General features: G+C 35.6%; 3 protein-coding genes across 3 annotated transcripts in view; 1 reads left to right on the top strand and 2 right to left on the bottom strand.

Moving 5' to 3' along the window:
* LOC134650456 (uncharacterized) overlaps nt 1-4,600 on the top strand; it is a 38,157-nt gene extending 33,557 nt beyond the window's left edge. Inside the window, exons 12-13 of the mRNA XM_063505412.1 lie at nt 3,696-3,991; nt 4,520-4,600. Coding sequence (XP_063361482.1) covers nt 3,696-3,991; nt 4,520-4,583 — 360 coding nt within the window. The 3' untranslated portion in view covers nt 4,584-4,600. The remainder of the gene's footprint in view (nt 1-3,695; nt 3,992-4,519) is intronic.
* A 978-nt stretch (nt 4,601-5,578) lies between these two features.
* On the bottom strand, nt 5,579-15,895 carry LOC134650455 (histidine-rich glycoprotein-like). Its single transcript, XM_063505411.1, has 11 exons — nt 15,785-15,895; nt 15,197-15,334; nt 13,577-13,743; nt 12,690-12,747; nt 9,290-9,499; nt 8,798-8,964; nt 8,336-8,375; nt 7,304-7,390; nt 6,705-6,884; nt 6,219-6,385; nt 5,579-5,718 (listed from the first exon to the last, which is right to left on the bottom strand). The coding sequence occupies exons 1-11, from the start codon at nt 15,854-15,856 to the stop codon at nt 5,652-5,654; spliced, it is 1,353 nt and encodes a 450-aa protein (XP_063361481.1). The 5' UTR covers nt 15,857-15,895; the 3' UTR covers nt 5,579-5,651.
* LOC134650302 (cuticle protein 19-like) lies at nt 8,312-9,794 on the bottom strand. Its single transcript, XM_063505262.1, has 4 exons — nt 9,778-9,794; nt 9,290-9,499; nt 8,798-8,964; nt 8,312-8,375 (listed from the first exon to the last, which is right to left on the bottom strand). The coding sequence occupies exons 1-4, from the start codon at nt 9,787-9,789 to the stop codon at nt 8,312-8,314; spliced, it is 453 nt and encodes a 150-aa protein (XP_063361332.1). The 5' UTR covers nt 9,790-9,794.
* Nucleotides 15,896-16,470: the final 575 nt, after the last annotated feature.

Below are 16,470 nucleotides of genomic sequence, written 5' to 3'. Positions count from 1 at the left end.
CGTGGTTTAAATCTTTCGGGGTATTAAATCACGCGGTGTATAAGATGAAATGATGCATTAATAAAACTTTAGTTAACTAACAATATTATATTAAATCATTAACAACTTTGACAGCACGATGTCTTCGCAGGTAGGTGCTCTACAAGGAGTTTATATTACAACATTATTTCCAAGAAATAATCTCTCATTATTAAATTATACAACGGGACTTAATCGCGTATCGTTGTATAATTTAATAATGTGTAAAAATCGTGAAAGTTTAAATCAGTGTAATCTCTCATTGTTACGAAAATGTTGGTAGGGTGGCTTTAGGTTACTTTTCGTTCATATCGTCTTGGATATGGGTGAACATGGTGTTAATACACTCAGTATCAATCAACCTGTAAAGATATTGTAGCCTGGCCTTTTCTCGAAAAGTCTACTAGAAAAATTTACGCTCATGTCGTCTCGGATATGAGTATATTTGGTATCAGTGCATTCAGTATAATATCCTGAACACAAATATATGAGATGACAACCCGAAAGTGGTGAGGGTAGTTACTGTGATGCAAAGTTTTGACCATTTTTCTTTTAAACATACCATGTGGGGTACCAAATGAAAGGGCCTTGTGAGTAGATCACAAATATATAACATACTGTAACACGTTTACTACTTAATCCAACAAATTATTTGAAAACGTTCAAAAATTTCACAATGAGTTGATTTCCAACTGCTCTAAATTGACTAAGATAACTTGATCCCAAGTTTCCTTGCAATTATACGTAATCGAGGGCCAGGCTCATACTAGTTCTCATGTCGCGATGCGCTATCGCTAACAAAAACTAAGCGTTACGAATTGCTGACATTTGCTTCTTTTAGTTTCTCTACTCAAGCATCGGATGACAGGATCGTTGAAAAGGGACAAACATATCCTTTGGCGTTACGTTACTCTTCTCGTGAATTGTCAAATTTTAAAATTCGAAATTAGCTTTGGAATTTGTCCGGGTGGCTATTCGAAGTATAACTTGGTGGACGGTACTTACTAACCAAATAAGCTTGAGATCCAGTATCATAGATAGTTGTAAGACTTCAAGGGTCTATTTATATCTGACTGTGCATCCTGTATTCTAAACGTTTTGTGAATAGATATAAAAATTGACACCTATCATTTTTCACATAAACACAGACACTTTATGCATTGAATTATTAAACCTTAACGCAATGCCATAAGTCATAAGGTATATTTTCCTAATATACCTTGATGCTAATTCGAACTTTGTTATAAAAGATGTCATTTTATATCATTCGCGCGTGCATTTCACTCGTACTAGATTGGTGCGAGCGAGACGGTTGGGCGAATGATAACAAAATGATATCTTTTTGACATCTTAAACAAAGTTTGACTTGGCCTCTGTGGAAGCCTGGAAATACAGCATACTTCATTGACTTTTTATGCTGGAAATTGATTTAATTATTGCGAGAAAAATAAGTATGTAGTCTTCAATAACTTGTACAGTTATGTACTGCCAAAAAACTAGAAGTGTCCATTAATTGTGTAGAACATTATTTGCTGTTTGTTTCCAAAATCATGCTGCTATTCTGCGAATATAGCAGTTCCTCGGGCAGATAAATTAAACATGATCGAAACAAATACTATTAAATTAACCACAATAGTAAACTTTTCTCTCAGTGTGGGATATTCTCGGTCATGGAAAACTTACAAAATTATTGTTTTTTTCATTAAATAGGTAGTATAAAATATAAAATAAAAAAAATGTTATTTCTCAAAAACGGGAACAGATATCAAGTTGTTAATTCGCAGACGGGTATTCAATATGATATATAATTCACCCGTGTAGAAACATTTTACTGTGCAATTAATGTAACTTTAACTTTATATTGACTCCACTATTAGTAATTCGGTATTGTTAGATTACAAAGTAATCTGGGAATCGGTAATCAGATTACAAAGTAATTTCGAGTAATCGTGGAACCAGGAATCAATTACGAAATGCCCATCTCCATTTAATATGTCTTTGTCTCACGGAAGTTTTGTTATTAAAATTGCCCATCTCTGCTTGAGAGTGAATGAACATTCGCTCGATTGTCAACGATGATGGCACCTATCAGTTAATCAAACGGTAAATAAGCAGCTGTTAACGTTACCTACTAACGTTAACAATGGTGTATCGATACCTTTGACTTAACGTTAGCTCAAATTGACAGCTGCTAACGTTACCATTTTGTTACCGGTAAAGAGTAGTATAACTAACGGTACCTGGTCTAACGTTAGTTACAACTTAACGTTAAATCTGTCACCTTGTGGTAACGATACCAACTTTTTAACGGTATTTAAAGCCCTGACTATAGGTAAAGGCATACCGATTAATGAAGACAATTCAATATTAATAAAAGACATCGTGTTCTGGCAAATTAAAAATACTAATCAACCTGAAATGTAAAATACTAGTAGCTAACATCATATTTAAATAGTAATAAAATACTTAATACTATACCTACCCAGTAAAATAGTAAAAAGTTTAATTTGTTATTTCCAAAATATATTCTATGTCGACAGAACTCAGTTTGAATGTAACCCGGGGTTCGGGTATTAGTTTGGAAATATAAATTGCGATTATTTTTTATAGATCTTCGTAGTAACTGCTACCTAGGGCTTGCAATTCGAATATTCGAATATTCGAATTTGTCGAATATTCGACCTGTTTTGATATTCGAATATTCGGCCGCTCAGGTTTCGAATATTCGAATATTTTTTATTACTATAAAAAAATCTATGTCGTCCACTGTAGTTACAGTTTCTGTGTGTTTTACGGGTATTTACAGTGAATGAGGAACGGTAGGTACCCAAATACGAAGGAAATAATATTTTTACTGTATTACTCTCGATAGACTTCGTGAATACAGTGAAACCTAACTCAATTTAAAAGAAAACGAAATCAAAAAGTATGTTATTTTTACGGTGCGTAAGTTTTAAGTTAAAGGGTCATTCTGTTTATTCAGTACAAGCGTACGTTAAGCGAATTTTTGAAGTCTAAACTTTGCCACTTATCGCAATTCTCAAATTTAATCATACCAAACCTGCCCAACTTGGTAATCTAACCATGCACCTTTAGCTGACGAATAATCCACCCAGTACTCAACTAACTTTTTCCCTTAAATATTCCAATATTATATAATTAGCCGACCATTAGGAATAATAACTTGCCAAAACAAAGTCAATAAAGATTCAAAATACAATGAAATTAAAGGCCTTTTTACAGGCCTCTGAGTGATTACAAGTTAATTTAAATCGGAAAATAATTACCTACTAAAAAAAATATCTTACATACCTAGGTGTTTGGATGGTTAAAGTTATATTATTTCACGCAACGACGCATTTATAATAAGTTTTATCTAGAAATATTAAATACGTCTAATTTTGGCGTTTTACTTGTTTTTATAAATGTGGGCATCTTATAAATAGTAGGATAATAAAATCTAGTCAATATAGTGGATTTCTGACAAATATCCTTAGTTTTAGCAATATGTGAAAAAAGCTTTTGAATAAAACGATAATAAACCGATTTCTCGTTCCTTTTCTTATTTTTTATAATATTCGAATAATTATTCGAATATTCGAATACGTCGTCAGAAAAAGTCGAATATTCGAATATCTGAAAGTTTCGAATATTTGCAAGCCCTACTGCTACCCTAGCCGTGGCTGTGGCCCGTCCCCAACAGGGACACGGGCATGACTCTTACCACCACAAACGCCGTCTCGTCACAGCACATCCAGCGCCACGACGTGCCCGGCAAGGCGCCCGAAGGCCACCACGACTACTACACGCACCCTAAATACGAGTTCGAGTACAAGGTGGAGGACCCGCACACCGGCGACAAGAAGTCCCAGCACGAGTCCCGCGACAGCGACCTCGTGAAGGGCTACTACAGCCTGCACGAGCCCGACGGCACTGTCAGGATTGTGCATTACACCGCTGATCACAAGACAGGGTAAGTAATGTCTATCTATAATTTAAATGAAAGGGAAAAAGTGATATACCGTAAAACAGGGTGAGTAGGTTTCGCGGGGAGAGGTGGGTTATGAATGGAGAGAGAAGGTTTGAGAGGGGGGTGAGAAGGGATATTAAGGCTACTGCTACAAAAATAATGTATTCCAATTTAAAATGGAGCTATAGTAATACGCATAATAAAAAAAAATTGATCCAACAATCTTCCAAAATCACCTGTGTATGAAAACCCCTCTCACCCCAAATACGAGGCACTACGGGGTGAGGTGGGTTTTCCTATTTATCGTCAAAGTTATGAAATGGAACTACCCAAAATAAAATAAAAACTAAAATACAAAGGTCCGGAACACTTATTATATACACCATTCAGTTTTCATATGTAAAAATAAAATGTTATCGAGGTTTGAATTTCAGTTTTGACCCTACTCACCCCATTTTACGGTAATGTTTGTGATGATTTTATTTCATGAATTTTGTAAAAAAATAATAACGTGTATTTCACCTTTAACAGATTCAACGCTGTTGTTACCCATGAAGGACACGCCAAGCACATTGTTCCTAGTCATCACCACTGATTCTGCGATTATACTTATACATGTTGTTGACTATTGTGTAACTTAATTTGTTTTTAAAAGGATACTTATTAATTATTATGTGAAATACTTCAGAATATTTGTTTTTATTTCATGGCCCCTATGATACCTACGAATTAATCATATGCTATTGGTTTTTATGGTGCGATAGTCATTAATCTTTCTTTGTATGTTGCCATAGGTATATTTATTGTATTGCCATATACTTTCAATGTGCCATCACAGTCGACAACAGTATCGAATATTATCTTATAATAAAGCCCAGTTCTCGTGCGACTGTTTGTGGTAGGTTTTGTTCATCAATTTATTTGCTTTCATATTAATCTTACGGATGATAATTAATAAGTCACATATCAGCAGATTCACTCATCATTAAGTTTCCAAATTAGTTAAGTAAAAACAAAACTTACATGCACACGTTTACGTTAGAAAACATGAATCTAAATAGATACCCCACAACCGCCATAATACAAGGCTCAAATTTAAATACAATGCAAACATTTCATTGCGCGTTGGGCAAGTGAATGGTTTCAATGGTAACCTTAAACTTCCTTCCTGAAATTGACTAATATTTGAAAGAATCTCAATCATTTTTAGAATATTTTTTTTGTCCCTCCTGACTACCTGTGTCCTATATAGTGTGTCCTTTTGCTGTTAATAACTTAATGAAATCAATACCTAAATAATATTGACTCAGTCAAGGTCAATTTCATAATTCATGCACGCAGACCATCGGTTACTAATTGTAAGTTTTATATAAATAGTTGTGACTAATATTATACCAATAGGTGTTGTAATTCGGATCACTCGGATGTTGTTGTAATTAGGCCTATATAGGTTTCAAAAACATTGATTCCCTGATTTCAGTAAATTTTAAAGAAACTTGGTTAGATAACCGTTTTTGTGGAACATACCTAGAATTACCGAGAAGGATTTGAGTAGGTAAACAGGATTTGCTTGTAAAAAAATATATTCGGTAAAAAAATATTTACAACATAACAATTATCGGTAGATCACAGATTCATACGTAAAATGGTATAAAAGAACAATTTAGTAGTGGTGGTGGTGTTTCTCGGGCACGATGTGGTGGGTTTCGTGTTTCACGTCAGCATGGAAACTGCAAATATACGATGAAAATATAAATTATTATTTGGTTTCAAAATATAAAATACAGATGGTCAAGCAGATCTTGTCAGTAGAAAAAGGCGGCAAATTTGAAAAATGTAGGCGCGAAGGGATATCGTCCCATAGAAAATTTGAATTTTGCGCCTTTTTCTACTGACAAGATTTGGTTTATTATTAAGCTTTATTATTTTTGCTCTTCGCAGTCATAAAAAAGTGAAAAGCACGTTCTTAATATTGGTTATTTGTATGCAGTGCTTGATGCAAATCGCGTTTCTCTGCTGGTTTGTTGGTATGGGAATTCATGTTTCGGGCGAGGTCATAAAAATTGTGGTTTTGTACAAAACTGTCATTAAAATTAGATGACAAATTGGATGGAGCGGTAAATCCTTTCTTTATGGCCGTTTTTTGCAGTTTTTCTCTGAAATGCCGGGCCATCAAATTGACCTTCTCGTACAGTGGATAATATTATCATAGAGTTTAAGATCATCTTACCCAGAGTGCTTATCGCCGTGGTAGTGCACGTGTCTGATGGAACCGTCGGGCTCGTGCAGGCTGTAGAAGCCCTTGACGACATCACCATCGCGGTGCTCGTGCTGGGTCTTGTGGTCGCCGGTATGCGGGTCGTCTACTTTGTACTCGAACTCGTACTTAGGGTAAGCCTGTGAAATTTAAACAGGTACATTTTTAATAAATGAAAAATATTCTTATGTAAACAAATATCAACATTTGCAAACTCTTTTATATACTAAAATCGTATATTTATACGGTCTTGTCTATCACAATTTATTACGCCGTCTGAAATATAACATTAAATGCAAGTGCAGCCGCCATAAAAGCTTATTATTTTAATAGAAAATCATAATTTTAGTTCATGGGCATCGCCATTCACAATAACTCACGATTATAACGTAACGAACTCAATAACTGTGCGTGGCTGACTAGAAACCACGCAAACAAGGACGCTATTTCCATACTTACGTAGTAGTCGACATGGTCGTGACCGTGGTCATGGCCATGGTGACCGTGACCGTGGATGGGCACGACGTGCGCGGGCCCGTCGTGGCGGGAGATGTGCTGCGAGGAGAACGCGTGCCCGTGCCCGTGCCCGTGCCCGTAGTGGGCGGCGGCGACGGCCAAGAGGGAGGCGAGGCACAGGACCTGGAACGGTAATTTAGTTTTAATTCAATGATGCTCTGAATATGCCTAAAACATTTTTTTTTCTAAGTAATACCATGAATTATATATTTAAAGTAGATTTATTAATAAGCATTGATTTTATTTAGTTATGTTTTCTGGGAGCAAAGACTTAGGTTTAGAAAAATCACTTTTTACTTTTTGCATTTGTTCGTATAATCTCTGGTGATTTTGGTGATTAAAATGGCAAATTCAGAAACTTTTAAGTTTTGGATCACAAGCAAAAAATTGTTTTCTTTTTAAACATTATTAAAAAAATATATAAACCGTTCTAGATACTTGTTGAATAGCTTTTTTTCTCTATGTAAATATTAAATAATATCTTAATTTTGGATTTATAATTACGTTCAATAAATTAATTTATGATTTTTTTTATTCATTACCTTAGAGTACATTATGAATTTAGGATTATTGTCTTTTGTCCTAATGGAGCTAAACACAACTGCTGACTGATACATACCTGCCGAATTCTGCGACTTTTATATAGTCGATTAGGGTATTTATCAAGGCAATATTGATTTCACTAACTCATTCACTGAGTTTGCTCGCCAACTAAGTCATGCATAGTGTTAGCAACTATTTCGTAAATTCATTGTTATCTGTGTTATTTGTAATTATAATCAACACGAACAAAAAATAATTTGCGGTGAGACAATTTTAGATCGCCAATCTAAGAAAGTTTCATAAGGTTTGAAGTATTTACTAGGTATAGTTGCATAGTTCATTTTAATCGTAAGTTATAAGTTATATTATTTAAGAAGAATCACACACAAAGTCATCACCAGTAAAGTTTACATAAAAAAAAAAGAATTACCTAATGAACTTGGCTACCATGTTCAAGTATTACAGCAAGTGTTACGAACAGTCAAAAACAATGATCGTGATTATTTTATCGTCCTGAATAATCATTTATTTACAAACAAGATATATACAGTGTATTACTAAAAGAAATTAAAAACTAGCTTAAATCTAAAATAGGCCCTTCAGGCATTGTACCAAGGATGCTGGCGACATTTCCTCGCTGTATCGCAATGCTGATACGTTGTGCGAGGTAGCCGCCAGCTCTTCGGTCACCAGTTACGTCAACCAGACGCTTCGCGATTTCTTCTTACTTTGTTGACGGATATTTTTACCTCTGTAAATTGAGTTACTAAATATACCTTGTTTGTTTCGTTTTCTTTCTGAGCGATTATTTTGGAAAATATTCACTTCCGCCAAACCTTATGACAGTTATGCTAGAGTAGCTTTATGACAGTTGTACACTTTGGAGCTTAAAATTCAGAATCGCAGTATCAAAAACAGATGAATATTAAAACCAAGTAGGTACTTTTTTTCATTTTATAAAGTTTATTAACAATAGGTAACAAAACAATATATAAACTATAATTTTTTCAATGATGATGGACAGGGATTACATGCTTAGCGTGACCTTCCCTCTTGACTTCAGCGTTAAATCTGAAAAAGAAAATAAAAACGGTTTCATAAATAAAATATCGTTTATACGTAAACCCTGACCTCTGACCAGTGATATATGATCACGCGCCATATTCCGGAATTTAATTGGATTAAATTTCTCATAGTACACTGAACTGTCACCACATACGAGTATCTACATGAGAATAACAGCGCCCTCTTGACAATGATCATATATTTCTGGTCAGACTTTACATTTCAGAGCAAAAAACATGGGTATAAACTATAAACGAGTGTAAATCACTCGAGTGTTACAATACAACTTAATGTAAAAAAAAAACTTTTTGACGTTTCGGATACTTATGACTATATGAGACGCTCCACGCTCCTAATGAACTTAGAAGAAAATATCGTTAATTCTGACTTGACATCGGAATAAGAATAGTACAGACATGTAATCTTACCCGCTGTGTTTGTCGGCGGAGTAGTGCACAATCCTGATGGTGCCATCAGCCTCATGAAGGCTGTAGTAGCCCTTCACGACGTCGCCGTCGCGGGACTCGTGGTGGGACTTCTTGTCGCCGGTGTGCGGGTCCTCCACCTTGTACTCGAACTCGTATTTAGGGTGCGCCTGTAAAGGGATTCAATTTTTAATAAGTACCTTTACGTAAAATCAGTATAAAGTCCAGGGGCCCGTTTCTCATAAGCTTGTTACTTTTAATTCAAGCGGATGTCACTTTTTGACAGCTTTTGTTAGAAAGGGACTTTCACTTGTATTACAAGTTACAGGCTTTTGAGAAAGGGGCCCTAGTACGTATCAATTTATAAACTATAGGTACTTCAAATTTTGCATGCTACACCAAGCAGGGTATGGCTGAACTAATTAATATGTTATTGTACACCTTTGTAAACCCATATTCAGCGAATAAATAAATACAAATACAAATACTTCTTACATAATAATCTTGGTGGTGTTCCTCATGTTTCTTCTCGATACCAATCTGCTGCGGAGCAGAATGGTGTTCATGGTGATTATGCCCGTGCTCATGTCCATGGCTTTGGTGAAGCACTATGCTCTGAGAGGAGTATGCGTGACCGTGCCCGTGATGGTGTCCATCCTGAGGCCTAGCTAAGGCCACGGCCAGGGTAATGGCGGCAAAGAATACCTGAAGATAGAAAACAAAGTCATAATTTTATCTTATTGTACTTCCTTGATCTTATTTTGTGTTCTTTTCAGATTCTGATTCTAGCTTGCGTTTAAAACCAGGGTGCGTTTTTATTTCTCTATTTATAGGTAGGGTACATAAGCTAAGATTTTTCAAATTGGAATTTATTCATAATGTTAATATTATATTACGACCCAAAGATGTCTATTTATTTTTTAACATGGTTAAACTAGGTATCAGAATTCAAAATTAAAGGATTACGATGAGAATTAAAATACCTTTGTGTACATTTTTCGAGTACCTATGTTAATGTTTTAAGTCTCAGACTTAACTGATAATGATGTAGTGTTTCTGTTTCTTATATATTAGCACTTATGAGAGTTTACGCAAGAATGTATGTAAATATGGTCAAACCACTTCATTACCGATAAAGTGTACATTACGGATTTACGATATCAGGTAAGTTGTAACCTTGAATTTGAGCTGAATTTTAAGGTTCCGAAACAAAATCTTTACCCGTCTGTTCGTTTGTCTTTATGTAGGTACTAGTAAGTATACCTATGAGGCAGACATTTTACGTATTATTATTACGTATTATTATTACGTATAAGTAATATTAAAGTCTTAATTAGTAATCCGGTTCGAAGGACCAAAAATGAAGTGGATTATATATATGTATGGTTATTTAAACACATATTTCTAATGATTTCTTTATTAATATATAAAATACGTGTTTTTGGTATAAATCTAAATGAAAAGTCACATTATTTTTATATGTCAAAAATCAATATAGCCGCTTCTTAGTTAAGAAATACACAAACATGTAAGTAAGTAAGTAAACATCAATTATAGCATTTTTCAAACTGGAAGGGTACGCTGATAGATGTCAGATCAATGCAATTTTGCGAAATTTGGATTTTTTGGTGAGGTATATATTGTATGGAGATGACACCTGCCAGCGTGCCCTTCCAGTTTAAAACATACTATTCATGTTCTAATTGGTTTCAATATTTAAAAATAACTTTAACGTTCCTTGAAACGCTCCGAATAGACACATAACAAACATGAACTACTACATGAGCTACTTACGAAAATAAAGCTAATTTAAAATATTAACAAAATTTAAACCCCCAATTCAACGTTCAAAGGGCGTAACCGAGGTGACCATCGCTAATCCGATACGTCAAACGAAATGTATAAAAATTGTATCGCAATCTTCTTCTTCCTGCCCTTATCTCACGTTACGTGGGGTTGGTACAACATGTTTCCCTTCCATTCTCCTCTATCTTCCGCCACCTCAGCGCTCACTACTTTTTTTTTCATACCCTCTTTCACATAATCCATCCGTTGTTTTTTGGGTCTAGCATCCGCTTTCTGTCCATCAACATTAGTCCTAACCTAACGTAACATTATTTTTCCTATATGGCATAATAGGTATATAAAAATTATATCGCAATGAGAACATAAAGTTCAAGTATTATTTCCATACATTGTTAACTTTTTATTTGAAAATAAAGGTTAACAAATAACCAAAATAGTGTTTAGTTTTTAAGTTTATAAAATTAAGTGTATGTATGTTAGTCTATAAGGTATATATAATATGGGCCTTGTTGCCTGAATTAAATCTTAAAATTAAATAAATAAATAACGATTTTCAGTTATCACCTATAGGCTACGCTGGGAGGGATGCGATTAGGTCCCTATTTGATTTTTAGACATGGCAATCAAAAAAATACAAAATTTTGTAAACTCTCTAAGATAGATTCAAATATTCAGAAGTCGGTCCCATCGCTCCTTTTCACAAAAGTTGTCATGTAGTTGCCATGTCATTTAATATCAGTAATAGAAGCGCCCCCGATAATTCTCATTTCACGTATCACGCGCTACCGATGACCGGACACTCCGGACAGTCCGTCAACACGCAAAAACTCTAGCCGTTGTTGCGTGTCGGCTTTGACAGGGGTCGCGGTCGACTCACACTTTCTATAGGTACTTGCATATTTCTGCATAATTGACAATGAAACATAATATAATAATGACTCCACGGCCGATTCGGCCACGGCGACTGCTTCAACTCCGTTGCTGTCTCTGGTGTGCTCGCAAGTGGCTGACGTAACCGATCTTGTGGACAATGAAACATATTAGCTGAATAACAATAGGTAGGTAACGAAATTTGAATTATTTTTCGTGTGCTTAGCAAATGTTTAACTTATAAATTTTTCTTAGTAAAATCTTTTGAGAAGCTTCGATATCCTGAATTAGGTACCTATAGTAAATTGACAGAAGATTGAAAAAACATTTTTTGATTCAGGCGTTATTTACTTATCTAAAAATATGCATGAGATAGCATGTAAAGCATAAGTAATAGTAAAAAAGTATGAGATTTATACCATAACATTACCCATGAGACGTCCGAAATTTTCAGTTTACTTCTTCTAATTCATGAAACAAGTACCTATACTACCTACTGTTCCTTTTCTTAAGACAGTCTGCTTCTCATCAAGACGATTGCAACTAGGTACATAGTCCAGACTAATTAAAGTTGTTTTTCTTAGACATGGCATTGCAATGTTACTTACCAAAATTCGACATCGAGAACTGATTTCTGCTTTGTTGTCCAGATACTATCTTAGGAAAATTAACAGATACCTATTGCAAGTTACCAACCTTATCTGATTGAACTTTTATGTCTAATTAATATTGGTTTCACTATTGCTCTTGACTCAAAAGTTAACGACCATTGATTTATTATCTTAATATTACATTCACTTGTTTTTGGCTTTTGTAGGTCTTAGATATATCATCATCATCAACACAAATTGTAGGTTTTATTTAGTCAAAAAAAGTTTCTTTTAGTTTGTAGGTATTAAACAGAATAAAAAAAATACTTAGTATTTTTAAGTTCATTTTTTTACACCTGTTTACTTAAGGATTGGCTTCGTTAACCCATTAAACGTTTATTTCCAGATTGAATTGGTGGGTATTTTTTGGCCTATACAATGGAGTATAGTAGAGAACAAAATTGTAAACATATCAACTGTACTAAGCAAGTACATATGAAATCAAGAAATATTAAATAATTATTTATAAAACACACATTCAAATGTTAATATTTTTTATTTGGTATAAACGTATCAAAGTCGAACACAAACAGTATAAAAACAAAATCATCGGTATTTTAATAGTGATGATGGTGGCCATGGTGGGGCACGATGTGGTGGGTGCTGTGCTTAACGTCAGCGTGGAATCTGAAAATAAGAAGAACACAATAAATATGAAATAAATAAAATAAATATTTGGGGACAATGTTACGCACATCGAACTAGCCCCAATAACAAAATAACATAACATACTTATGTAGGTACCCACTTTTCTATACAATTACTATGGCGACGTGGGTTGGGGCACCGACCGTACTATGGGTACTACCAGTGATAACAGGGCATTATCTATGAAAAGGGACCTTATTGTCGATGGCGCTTACACCGCACAGCGTCGCGCGGCATTGTATTTATATCGGAGCATCGTTAATAATGCCGTAAGCGTCATCGAGAATAAGGTCCCTTTTCATAGATAACGTCATATATTTATATAGATAATAAATACCTACAGCAACTCGGGAACAAAATATTCGTGATAAACACACAAATCACTCCCCTTACCTAGCCTAGCGGCTAGGAGGCCGTAAAATGGTAGATATAATTAAGGTAATAAATACGAGAAATAGAACATGTACAGGTATTGGATGGACAGAGATAATTATAAAAAAAAACAACGGGTTGCACTCAGGGAGTGCCGGCAGAAGTGAAAACTCAATGACATTGTAACAGTTTTTCGATCAGGTCACGTGTCCGTCTTACGAATTTTCAATCTGTCGAATCTGTCGGTCACGTGACCTGTCGCGAGTTTATCATTTTTTCCCCATCACAAAAAGTGCACAGCGTCGCTAAAGAAGTTTCACTTCAAAAAACTTTTTGACCATTACAGACGGGGTGCAAAAGTCAAGCAATTATTGAATACATAATTCACGATTGTTTACGAATTACATAAAGAAACACCGGTTGCCTATGATCTTACCCGGAGTGCTTGTCGCCGTGGTAGTGCACGTGTCTGATGGAACCGTCGGGCTCGTGCAGGCTGTAGAAGCCCTTAACGACGTCACCGTCGCGGTGCTCGTGCTGGGTCTTGTGGTCGCCCGTGTGCGGGTCGTCTACTTTGTACTCGAACTCGTATTTAGGGTAAGCCTGTCAATAATAGTACATTACTGCAGACGCCGGGAAAGAAGGGCTTGCCGGGTGAGTAGGTATAGACCGTAGGGAGGCCGGATAGTGATACGAAGTCGGCAAGACCTTTTCACGGCTAGGCATGTATAGTGCTTTTCTCAAACATAATATGCAATGAAATAAAAAAAATCACCAATCAAAAAACAAATTATAAATATCAACCACAAATAGCTACACGACTAAAGTATTTTCATTTTTCTTCCAATCCTGCCATAATGACTTTTTTTTTACGGAAGTCGTCCGTATTTCGCGTGTGCAGTGTTCGAATAGACCCTATTAGGGCCATTATACACAACCTGATAATAAGAATCTCAATTTCAATAAATAAAATAAATGCAGAGGATTTTAAATATTGTCTATGGTCTCTGGCGACTTACGTATAGACAAGATTTTAAATTTATTCATCAACACATTGAACAGACTCGTATTCTTAATATCAGTACGTTCGTGTATAACAGGCGTTAACACGGATATTTTGGTCCGATAACCATTCATTCACTAAAATATAAAAAAAATAATATAATTCGGCTGTTTAGCCTGTATGGACACAGACCCCATGTTTACATTAGAATTAAAAAAAAAATTACTTCCCGGCCTAGGCCTTCAATTTCGTATGAAATTTCTTTACAGTTCTCTGGAGTTGCTCCGCCCTAAACGTGATACTTCGAAGCCTGATATAACGCCCGGAGCGACGACATTTCATTGCATGTTTGAGAAAAATATTAAAATAAAATATAAATAATAATTCAGCCTATATACGTCCCACTGCTGGGCACAGGCCTCCTCTCATGCGCGAGAGGGCTTGGGCTATAGTCCCCACGCTAGCCCAATGCGGATTGGGGACTTCACATACACCTTTGAATTTCTTCGCAGATGTATGCAGGTCTCCTCACGATGTTATCCTTCACCGAAAAGCTAGTGGTAAATATAAAATATTAGTTGATTTTTTTGACATAAAGTAGATTTTCTTTAAGTTATAATGTAAATTAAGAAACAATACATAACCACGTCACATGAAGGTACTAAGCATGTTTAGATTGATTCATAAAAGCCGAGATTTGTACTGAACTGTCTAAATTCTTAAACAAAATCCGCCTCAGTTTTCGTGAATGAAACTTTAAGCATGGTATCGGTTATTCGAATAGGTCGGACCACAAGTTAAACAAAACTAGCGCGATGACAATGTCTAACAAGTTTTAGATTAACAGGCAACCCAATGGCAGTCGCTTTCAGATAGCAAAGGACCGTGTTTTCCATGTCCGTTAGTCAGCGGGTAGCCCGGATTTTTGACTTTTGCGGCGACAATGACGCGCCGTAATACTGCAGCAGTAAGTCTGGATTCTGAATTGTCTGGTGGAGTCTGAATTCGTATGGCACCTTTAGTACATATTCGTCGTCCTCTATACGTACTTACGTAGTAGTCATGGTCGTGATGGCCATGGTGTCCGTGGATGGGCACGAGATGCGCCGGCCCGTCGTGGCGAGAGATGTACTGGGACGAGTGACCGTAGTGGGCGGCAGCCACAGCCAGCAGGGTAGCGAGGCAAAACACCTGTAGCAAACAAATAAGTTAAGAGAATGCTAATAAAAAACCAATTCTATTAGAACTGCATAGTCCAAATCTGTAAGCAAAGAGCGAAAACGAGAAGCCACGTTCGCATCGCCCTTAAACGCTGGTTCACTTCTTATTTTCCTACTATTGCACCCTATACGATAAGCCGCAACGTTAAACTATTTATTCCCTCATTGAGTTTTAACGGAAAGAAAGCCTTACGAAATTATGCGTGGTGATTAAACTGTGTTTTTTTAGATTCCGGGGTTGAAAATGTATGCTCTATGTACTGAATGCAAGAGGCGCGGTTGTAGAAAAAAGCTCTAACACAAAAATATGGCACTTTTTCACGGCACTTTGATTTTATGGCAAAATAAATGACTTATTTATTGTTTTTTATTTGTTTGTATGTTTAGGCGTAAGTATTTAAATAGATAATTATATTTTTACCTTGGAGTACATTTTGTGTTGTGGTTTGTTTAGCTTTGTCCTAAGTCCAACAAGTGACTGATACATATTCATAAAAATTTACTACTTTTATATTAGTCGATAAGGGTATCAAGGCAATATTGATTTCACTAACTCATTGACGGTAAATTTTTGCTCGCCTAAAGTCATGCAGTGTTTGCAACTATTTCGTAAAGCATTTGTTCACGATACACCGCACGCGCGTTGACGTTGCATAGTTTAGACGTAAATTGTCTATTAATTTATGCAATGCAGTCTATTTTATCTAAGTAATTAGCTGTTTCAGATAGTAATATAAGATATGAATCTGGTCATAAATTAATTTTTAAAATGGGCTTATCATAATTATACAAACCTACATATAACTTTACAGCTCTTTGTAACAGTCTTATTTGTACATAAAGAAAACATCTTGGAAGAGCTTTTCCGTTTAAGCGTTACGATGTCATTATACTGATGCACTGACAAATACTGGTGTTTTGCTTTATAAAAATACGATCGTATTAAATTCTGGCTGTTAAGACATTTTACATAGTAATCAATGTAGGGGTAATCCGTTGCTTTATTGTGATCAAAGTTCAAGTGCAAGAAGTAAAAAGCATATTGAGGATAATTATGTTTCACAATACAACGCTTCACGTCGACTTCGCACATTGTCGTAATTGTTT

Source organism: Cydia amplana, chromosome 8, assembly GCF_948474715.1.
Source record: "Cydia amplana chromosome 8, ilCydAmpl1.1, whole genome shotgun sequence".
Classification (NCBI taxonomy): domain Eukaryota; kingdom Metazoa; phylum Arthropoda; class Insecta; order Lepidoptera; family Tortricidae; genus Cydia; species Cydia amplana.
This window is presented reverse-complemented; position numbering and strand designations above follow the sequence as displayed.